General features: G+C 35.1%; 1 protein-coding gene across 2 annotated transcripts in view; it reads left to right on the top strand.

Annotated features, from left to right (window-relative positions):
• Window positions 1-2,397: 2,397 nt before the first annotated feature.
• CDH12 (cadherin 12) overlaps window positions 2,398-10,702 on the top strand; it is a 269,372-nt gene continuing 261,067 nt past the window's right edge. For both annotated transcript variants that reach the window (XM_061187673.1, XM_061187672.1), the window contains exon 1: window positions 2,398-2,769. In XM_061187673.1, coding sequence (XP_061043656.1) covers window positions 2,539-2,769 — 231 coding nt within the window. In that variant the 5' untranslated portion in view covers window positions 2,398-2,538. The remainder of the gene's footprint in view (window positions 2,770-10,702) is intronic.

Raw genomic sequence — 10,702 nt, 5'->3', positions numbered from 1 at the left:
GTGGTTAGCATATTGCACAATATAGGTCTAAGTTAACTTTTTATGAACATTATTTTGCCAGAATTAAAAGATGCAATAAAATATATACTGTTTATGTTTTTGTTAGTAACTAACAGGTGCATCCCTTCAGGCCAGAAAAAAATATATATCCTGCTTTATTTCTCCTTTTGGGAGTGTCCTTGTAGGATGCTCTCAAAGTATAACTTTTAACCCTCCCCATCTCATATCTTAACTCAAGTGTAGTGAATTGCTCCCACATTAAATGTTTAAATTTGAATATTTGCAAAGAATGCATTATACTTTTTATTATATTGTATGTAACTGAATAATCATTACACCGAATTGCAACTGACAGGTTGACAAAATGCCCTGTTTTATAGGCGTGTGATTGAATATGTATTGATTTTGATTTTAGTTCTCTTGTTTTGGAAGCGCTGTACATAATTTCTGGCCTCCAACATTTTTGGCCCTTGGAAACTTCCCAGGCTGTGAGCAATGGGCCCCTAGTGCCAAATGCATGAAACTTCCCTGGCTGGAGCCACATTTTTCCCATGCTGCTTACAGAACGTAGATCTGCTCTCACCTTTAGGTGTCTCTGCAATTGGCACCTATAACAGGCTTTTGCTAACTTAAGTTTTGGTCACTTAAGTTTTGCCATTAGGATATTCTGTTTGCTTTCTTTTTTCCTTTTTTTTTTTTTTTACAGCATTGGTAAATTTGCCCTCATTTCTTTATATGACTATTTATTTTCCATTTCTGATTTAAGAGAGGGAAGGATTGTGTCTGTTATCTTATCTACTGTTTAACAAAGGTCCTAGTACCTTGTAAACACCCAAACCTTAGATAAGTGAATGAAAAAAAGTGTTTGTTGTAAGGAGATGTTCAAAGCTCATTTTACCTAAATGCAGGGCAGAGGTTGTCCATCTGATAGGGACCCAAGGTTGCTCTGAGCTGCACACCACCTACAAAATGATTCCTTTGTATCCAGTGTTTCTAGTACGCCAAGGCTAGAGAAACATTTTTTTTTTTTAACTTAAAGCTTATAATAAAGCCTTATAAAACAATCTGAGATTTTCTCAATAACTTACACCTTAGTAAGGTCATTTACGTTTAGTAATTTATGTTGTTCTTTCTTGCATGGTCCTATTCTTCCTATTCTCTAACTTCAGAGAATTTTTTTGCTTTTTAAAAACTGCTTTGTTTTTTCCTTATTCTCTAAATCTGTGGTTCTCAATCTTGGCCTATTTTGCTCCTCCCAGGGAATATTTATTTGGCAATGTCAGGAGATATTTTTTCGTTGTCACAACTGGCTGTGAGAGAGGATGCTGCTGTCATCTGTCGAGTAAAGGAAAGGGGGTGCTGCTAGAAATCATAAAATGCACACGCTGGCTCCCCAGCGACAAAGAGTTATCCATCCCGAAAGGTCAATTGTGCCGTTTGTGAAATCCTACTCTCAGTTCACTTTAAAAATAGTGATCCTGGAAAAGAACTCTAATACAGAAAGATACGTGCACCCCAATGTTCGTAGCAGCATTATTTACAATAGCCAAGACATGGAAACAACCTAAGTGTCCATTGACAGATGAATGGTTAAAGAAGATGTGGCACATATATACAATGGAATATTACTCAGCCATGAAAACAGAATGAAATAATGCCATTTGCAGCACTAATGTCATTTGGATGGACCTAAATATTATCATACTAAGTCAGACAGAGAAAAACAAATACATGATATCCCTCATACGTGGAATATAAAAAAAGTGATACAAATGAACTTATTTACAAAACAGAAATAGACTCACAGACATAGAAAACAAACATATGGTTACCAAAAGGGAAAGGCGGGGATGAATTGGGAATTCGGGACTAAAAGATACACAATACTATATATAAAATAAATAAACAACAAGAACCTACTGTATAGTACAGGGAACTATATTCAATATCTTGTAATAACCTATAATGGAAAAAAATCTAAAAAAGAATATATATATATATATGAATTACTTTGCTGTACACTTGAAACATTGTAAATCAACTATACTTCAATTACAAAAATAGTGATCCCTGTTTTATTCTTAAAATGATTATTAAATTTAAAAAAATGATTGCTTCTATTTATGATATACCTTTTGCTTTATTGTAACTCATACTTTTCAAGTCTGTAAAAAAAACTTAGATGTTTTATCCAAGTTAACAGGTTAAAGAGCAGTGACCATTTACCAATGTAATTCTTTTAAAGACTTTCCTCTCTGTTTCTTTAAATGTTGGCAGATATGATGAAAGTTTTGATGACTATCACCATGTAATTCTATCAGTTTAATGTATCTTTGTTAATCTGTTTTATAGGTCCCTTTAGATGGAATATAATATAGCAGAAGCCTTTTCATCAAAAGGATTAATGCCTGCATTATCATTTCTGCAATAAAAGAGAGAGCTAAGTGGTAGAGGCCACAGACACCTCAAACCTGGATTCCACAATACTGCATTAAGTGCTGGAGTTTTTATTACTCTGCTGTAGGAAAGCTTTTGCCAATGCTTACAAGGAACTGTTTATCCCTGCTGCTCTGGGTCCTGTTTGATGGAGGTCTCCTAACACCACTTCAACCTCAGCCACAACAGACTTTAGCCACAGAACCAAGAGAGAATGTTATCCACCTGCCAGGGCGGCGGTCACATTTCCAACGAGTTAAACGTGGCTGGGTATGGAATCAATTTTTTGTGCTGGAGGAATACATGGGCTCCGAGCCTCAGTATGTGGGAAAGGTAATGGCGTTTTTCTTTTGATAACAACTTGATAGCAAGGGGGCTTATGCATTGTGTATTGTGTATGGATGTTTTGCACAGGAGTTGAACAAACCAGTGAGTAGAACACTGGAATTGAAATCTGAGAGACCTGGTTTCTCTTCCTGACTCAATGGCCCAGGTAAGCTTTGGAATATCATTTAATCCCTCTTTGCTTCCATTCTCCCTGGTTATTTTAATGAAGTTAATATACATTGTGTTCCTATTTTTGGCATTATTCGCCAAAGACATGCAGTTAATATGTGTAAATGAAATTAAAACTGTTACTATAACACATTATTGGTCATAGCCATTCTGGAATTGTTTACCAATGAGAGACAGGAAAAATCAGCAGGTATAAATATTCTACATTTTTGTTGGTATCTTTGAATGACCAGAATGTCTCCCTTTCCCTCCCTCTTAAAAAACATGATATACCGTTTAGATTGTGGTTCTGGAGTATAGATGGTCTCAGACGTGTAATGGTTTGATTTAGGATTTTTTAACTTTACAATGTAGTGAAAACAGTATGCATTCTGTACCCGCATAACCATTCTGTTTTTCACTTTTAGTACAATATTCAATAAACTGCATGAGATAGTCAACACTTGATTATAAAATAGGCTCTGTGCTAGATGATTTTTCCTGAGTGTAGGTTAATATAAGTGTTCTGAGAATGTTTAAGTCTGTCTAGGCTAAGTAATGATAATCAGTAGAATAGGTGTATTAAATGCATTTCGACTTAAAATATTTTCAATTTACAATGAGTTTATTGGAATATAACCCCATTGTAAGTTGAGGAAGCTCTATATTTGATTTGGCTTGCTTATACTTTATAAATAATTCCATTATTATAGGCTTTACAAGCTATTTATGAAGCTATTTATGGCTAAAGTAATAAATGCTGGAACCCAGATATGTACACATAAATCTCAACACAATACACAAATTTTAATCTTATTGTAATTTTGAAGAAATTAAAATTTTTTCACAAAATAGTTGATGGCAACTATCTGTTTCAGCACATTTATGTTTCACTGCTATTTTTCTTACATAAAATTTTTGACTCATGTCCATAATAGATAGACCTTATCAATGATACCAGAATATTTTCCAGAAAAATAAATATTTTATGTATTTTGATTTTGTTATTTCCATTTTTTAATTTTCTAAAAGATTTTCCTATGGTTTTAATAAAAATATTTATGTTTGAAGAGAGTTTAAAATAAATCCAAAGACAGAAATGGAAAACCATAGTAGAAGGAGTATTAGGAAGCTGATATAGAAGATTATGTCTCTGGAATATTAAAGTCCCTAGAAGTTTCAGAAAACCTAAACTAATGAGAAACAGGATGAGTCTTATGATTCTAATACTGGCTCAAAGGAAGCAAATCTATTCAAGATCTAAATTCTTTGCCCTATGATTTTAGAATTTACCTTTTGGAAATTTATTTTTAAAATATTGAATAATACAGTGGTCTTCAGATAGAACCTTGTTGAAAATGAACATGTAGCCAGGGTTGCCCTAGTGTTACCAAACACAAGTTCATGTGCCCGATGCACCGTGAGTCCAAACAAACCAAAACATCAAAGTTTGGAGCAGAGAAAGGTTTATTGCAGGGCGATACAAGCAGATGGGTGGCTCCTGCCCCCAAAACCCTGAGCTCCCTGAAGGATTTCAGCAAAGCACTTTTAAGGCAAGGTGAGGGAGGGGCGTGGTTAGTTGTTGCAAACTTCTTGGTGTCGGAATCCTTTGTTCTTGCAGCTGTCCACATAGGTCAGGTCAGGATGTTCCTGTAAACCTCCAACAAGACAAAAGTTATTCTCTGTTCTGCAACTTTTTATCTCTACATGAATGGACTCTTAAAGGTCAGAGTCTTGAGAATAGGTTATCCTGTATATTTCAAGCTATAGGCAACATTCTTTTACAAAAGGTGCAGAGCCAGCATGACTAAGCATAGGCAACAGAGTACAAAGGTAAAAGAAACAGATCTAATATGGAGTCAGACTTGTTCTTCCCTATTACACTGCGGTGTATGGGCCCTGAGAAAATTTATTTTCTGTGGGTTACCTATCTATATATAAAATTTGAGTCACATCAAATCAGTCTCGGAGTACCATTCTGGCAATCCAATTTTTAGTGATCTTGCAAGAAATATACAGTGCCGTTTAGCAGGAGTAATATCCTTGACAGGCCATCTACTAGGAATCAGGACCTGGTCTTGTGGCCCTGGGACAACTCCATAGGTGGTAGTCCTGAGGTCCGTATGGTACCTGGTGAACCCCAAAATTGAGCAGAAAGTCAGAGCAACCCTTAAAGGAGAGAAATGTCTACTGAGGCCCAAGCAATTCCAATCCAGCCCAGGGCACCCCACTCAGATGGCATTGCTCCACAAATAGCCCTCGGCACAAGACGGGCCTTAGAAATTTTTAAGGAAAGCACTCCAAAGCATGGATGTCCCCTGATGTTACCGTACATAGTTTCTGCTTATATGGTTCCTCTATGTGATCACAGAATATAAAAAAATTATTAAACTTTTCTATGGTGAGATAATTTCATGTTGTCCTGGTGCACTCGTTTCTTGTGAGTTAATTTTGCATAAGGATTGAGTTTTCAAATCCAAGACAAATGAAGAGGTAGCATAGCTCTAGAACTCTGCCTCCTGGGTGTCAGTTATATCAACTCTGCTTGTGATGGAAGCTGGACATCGCATTGAGGTTCCGGGCAAATGTCTGCTGAGAAACCATTCTCTGGTTTTGACTAAAGCAGATCCATAGCCTTTACTTGCCAGAATTTGAGGTGAGAAAGTTGACATTTTGTTGAAAATTTAATGAAATTGACTTTTAATCTATGCTAGCTAGTGTAGAATTTCACATCCCAATGGACATGATTAAAAGGATCTAGGAGCTGCTTATGCAAGTTTCGTTTGATAGCCTTGAATTCTATTTTTATAATGGCTATGATAGTATGGAATTCATCCAAATCATTTAAGAGATGAATTAGTATTTATAAATAGATTAAAAAGGTCTAAGATCTAGCCTATTATGAAATTAAAATATTATTTTCATAGACACATGGTTCCCCATTTGTAAAGTATAATGAAAACCCATGGTTCTCAGGCAATGTATGTTTCTAATGCAAATGAAACAACAGTTGCCAAGATTTCCTTTCCACATAGAAACTAATTAAAGTTTAATTAACTCTGTCTTGATGATTGTAGATGTGGGAATAGTGATATGATAACATTGGGACCAAGTCAAGCATTATAAATATGTGTGTAAACATATAAATATATTTGTGCTCCTGCTTTTTTCTGGAAAGGCTTTGAGACAGTTCATAGTAAAGCAAGGTACTATAAATAATATAGAACTCTGTGTCAAGGGAGTGCACAAGTGTCAAGCACAATGGTCAACTGAACTATCATAAGTGAGCTTCAAATTTAACGTATGTTTCTTTTCAGCAAGAACATACATGGAAACTATTAATTTGTAGAGTTCCCATTATTGGAAGCTCCACTTATTGAGAGAAAAAAGCAACTTCCCTACCTTCAAATATAAAAGAATTTCTTCCGGTAGAAATTAAAGGGGGGTGGTTGAGTGGCTTAATAGATATTAACCTCAACACTGTTATATTTAATATTTAAAAGGAGCAGGTGTTATTGTTGGCATCCTTTCAAGAAAGACCAAACCTTGGTGTTGCTTATAATGAATATTATTTTATATACAAATACATCCCAAGGGTGTCGAGAGGTAAAACCAATGCTTTTCTCAAATAGACATTTTGGATTAACTACAACACTTGGGCACGTGTAAGGTGCCGTATTGCAGAGCAACACAGAAATTAATTTGATCAGCGAACATTTTAAATTCATTTATTACCTGTTGCTCAAAGTCACCTCAAAAAATTATTATTAAAGACACACACACGTGCACATTTGCTTACACACACACACACACACACACACACACGCACAGTAAGTTGCTTATACCAACAAATATAACTGGGTGCCTTTGTCTGTATAGTACTAAGTTATGTCATAGCCTCAAAGCTATGTATCAAGAAAATGCTACCCATCTCATCTTCAAATAATAATTTAGAAAATTGAGTTGTCACTTCAGATGATCTTTGTTAGCAGCAATTCTTAAGTCGAAAATGTTTAAAATGGCAGAAAGATTAAGAATTGAAGCATATCTAAACCCTAATTTCAGAGGCATTTCTTTATTTAACATTTTTCATTGAGAATGCATTACAATTTCAGAAAGCATTAAGCCTTGTGGGGATAAATTTAAGTATGAATGTCTTTAGATTGCAATTATAACAGGTAAGCTTTATTGAGCATCTTAAGACAGGATTTTAAACCCTTTACTTACCAAAATTTATGTAGTCTTCACAACAGCACTAGGAGGAAGATTATTAGTAGCCCCATTTTACACATCAGAAAAGTGAGGCACAGAAAGTTAAATAACTTCCCATGGCCCAACACCCAATAAATACTGAGACTGGGATTTTAAGCTGGGTAGAGCGGGGTAATTTAGTTTCATTGCACCAGAAAATATCACATTTTATTGTCCTATAAGCATCTTAGGAGTGAACAATAATTTTAATACAACAATTAATTTTAATACTGTGACAAAGACCCTATGAGGAGCTGTGGAGACAAAGGAAGGTCTATGACTATGCCTAGAAGATGGAGGAGGAATTCAAGGAAGGCTTCACAGATGACGAAGCACCTGAGATGAGTCTTGAAGGATGACTTTATTTTTTCAGAAAAGATAGTCTGAGGAAAAGATTTTATAAGCACTGAGGCTTGAAAGTGCTAGGTGAGCCTCGATAACCGTATTTCAATATAGTCAGAGAGTGTGAAACCAACATTTCAGAGTAGGTAAATAGAGAAAGTGCAGAGGCTCAAGTCTGGTACCAAGATCAGTAATATTAGTTCTTTTTATTTTTTTTTAATTGAGATATAATTGACATAGAATAGCAGTTTCAGGTGTACAATGTAATGATTCGACATTTGTATACGTTGTGAGATGGTCACCCCAATAAGTCTAGTTAACATCTATCACCACACAGTTACAATTTTTTTTGCTTGTGATGAGGACTTTTAAGATTTACTGTCTTAGCAACCTTCAAATATGAATACAGTATTATTAAGTGTAGTCACCATGCTGTACATTACAGTATTATTTGTTCTTAAAGGCATCAGGATCCATAGTATCTAGGTTGAGGATTCCCATGGACAGAATTACAGTTCTAGAATGATTACTCAGAGATCCATTTGAAGGACTTGGAGACAGAAAAACAGACATGGAGATAGGAGCATACGAAGGAGAAGGTTACAGTAGGATTGTCTCGGAAGTAATAAAGGAAATTGGATATTAGAGTTGGACATTTGAAAGGTAGACAATAGAATATTTCAAGATCCATTGGTCAAGACAATATAAAGGATGAGACAAATAATTAGTGGATAATCATATGTAGAGAATGAGAGGGAGAAGGGAAAAAAATGATGCAGATTCCTGGCTTCTGTTTTGCTGGTATTCTGTATAGATTTGGTTTTAGAGTAAGAAATAAAAGGATCACTGCTAGACATTATATATACAGAGTTGCTTAGAAGTATCCAGGTGAAGTATCTCATAGATATTTAGATACATTAATCTAGAGTTCACAAAAGATCCTATGGTAGAGATACAGGATCAGGAGTAATTGGTATACAGATGGTGGTCAAAATCACATAAGTGGGTAACAAGCTAGGAAAAATTACAGAGAAGATATGAGAACCCTGATTTTTAACTGCAAAGCAGATGAAGAATAGATAGATCTAATTAATAAGAAGTAAAAGACAAACGTGTAAGAGTGTTATAGAAAATAAAATAAAATAAAGTTTTAAGAATAAGAAATGACAGATAATGTCAAACTCCACAGGTCAAATTAAACAATGACTGGAGCACCTCTACTGATTTTGTCATTTAGTGAGCCAGAGGTAAACTTACTCAAAGTGATTTTAATCGTTTTCTCTAGGGTTTGAAGAAAGGAGAAAGGGATGGGTACAGCCTGCAGATGACATTTCAAAAGTGTAGGTGAAATTGATTGGTGTATGCTGGTGTGATCTGACAGGGATTCTATTAATATTTTCCAGAGAAACAAAACCAATAGGATGTATATATATGACTTAAGGGAAATGACTTTTTAAAATATTTTCTTGTGGTAGAACTAATCAGCAATGTGTGATTCTCCTCACCGGCAAGAAACCCTAAGAAAGGAGAAGGAGTAGGTGACTGCATCAATTCATTATTGAAGATTTTTGGGGGAGTCATTGTGATGGAATAGAGAGAAGAGTACTAAAAAAGAAGTCCAAGAGAAACCAGGATGGAACTACAAACACTAAGGTTCCAAAGAGACATACCAATAAAAATATATGCTTTTTTATATACACGCGCACCTCGGCGATATTTCAGCCTCAGTTCCAGACCACAGGGATAAAGGAAACATTGCAATCAAGTGAGTCACACACAGTTTTTGGTTTCCCGGAGCATATAAAAGTTAGTTTGCACTGTACGTAGTCTATTAAATGTGCAATAGAATTATGTCTGAAACAACAATGTGCATACCTTAATTTAAAAATACTTTATTGCCAAAAGATGCTAACTAACCGTCATCTTAGCCTTCAGCAAGTCGTAGTAGTAACATCAAAGATCACTGATCATATCACCATAAAAATATAATAACAAAGAAGTTTGAAATATTGGGAGAATTACCAAAATGTGACCCAGTGGCAGGAAGTGAGCAAATGTGGTTGGAAAAATGGCACCGATAGACTTGCTGGACACAGAGTTGCCGTAAAACTTCAGTCTGTAAAAAGTGTAATATCTGAGAAGCACCATAATGTGAAATGCAATAAAATAAGGTATGCCTGCAAGTGTGTGTGTGTATTCACATGTATGTGTGTGTGTGTGTGTGTGTGTATATATATATACACAAAAGTCAAGGCAGTAGCAATAGAATTTCATTTTTTAAATAAGTATATGTAGAATTTGTTTTAGATTAGTAAAAAAATAGAATAAGAAAGGAAGAAAAATAGAGATAGTATAATAGCATATTAAAATGGCTATAACTGCACTGCAAAATTATTTGCCTATCTGGAAATTCTTCTAAATTAACACAATATTGAGATGATATTTTGACTCATGTATATATCTCTTTGCATCCAATAAAAATGCAAATTATATCATAAAGTTATACTAACACATTTATAAGTTATTTTCATGGCTCAACATCTTTCTTTCTTTCTCCCTTTCTCCCTTCTCCCTCCCCCTTCCATTCTTTCTTTCTTCCTTCCATTCTTTCTTTTTCTTTCTTCCTTCCATTCTTTCTTTTTCTTTCTTCCTTCCATTCTTTCTTTTTCTTTCTTTCTTTCTTTCTCTCTCTCTCTCTCTCTCTGGTTCATAAGTCACATAGCCTTTTGAGAAGCCCATAATGTGCTTTTTATGGTTCAGTTTACTCCTAAAGTGTGAGCTTTCAATATCAGAGTAATTTCTCCTCATTTGAGATTCAAGGTTCATCACACCAGCTCAATCTTCATACAAGATTTAAAACCTTATGCATCCTGTTGACTCCTGCCTCACTTACATATCTGAGAACCTTTGCAGTATATTCAAGTGCCCTAAATCAAGGTCTTGTTTCTAATCCATTCTGCTGCCAAATGGATTGACCTTGCTGCTAATCAAAGCATCTTTAGCTACCTGCTCTTTCTGTAGCAAAACATCAGAATAAACCATTAAGTAAGCCTGATATTTTATTACACACCTTGGTTCTTAGACATATCCCTGAGTTTTATAGTTTCTCTCAATACATGAGGCTGTCTTTGAAATAATCATTTTGGGGTATGATTAGACAGCAATATATCTAAAAGGA

Source organism: Eubalaena glacialis, chromosome 4 (genome assembly GCF_028564815.1).
Source record: "Eubalaena glacialis isolate mEubGla1 chromosome 4, mEubGla1.1.hap2.+ XY, whole genome shotgun sequence".
NCBI classification, from domain to species: domain Eukaryota; kingdom Metazoa; phylum Chordata; class Mammalia; order Artiodactyla; family Balaenidae; genus Eubalaena; species Eubalaena glacialis.
The sequence above is the reverse complement of the archived record's forward strand: the minus strand, read 5'-3'. Positions and strand labels throughout refer to the sequence as shown.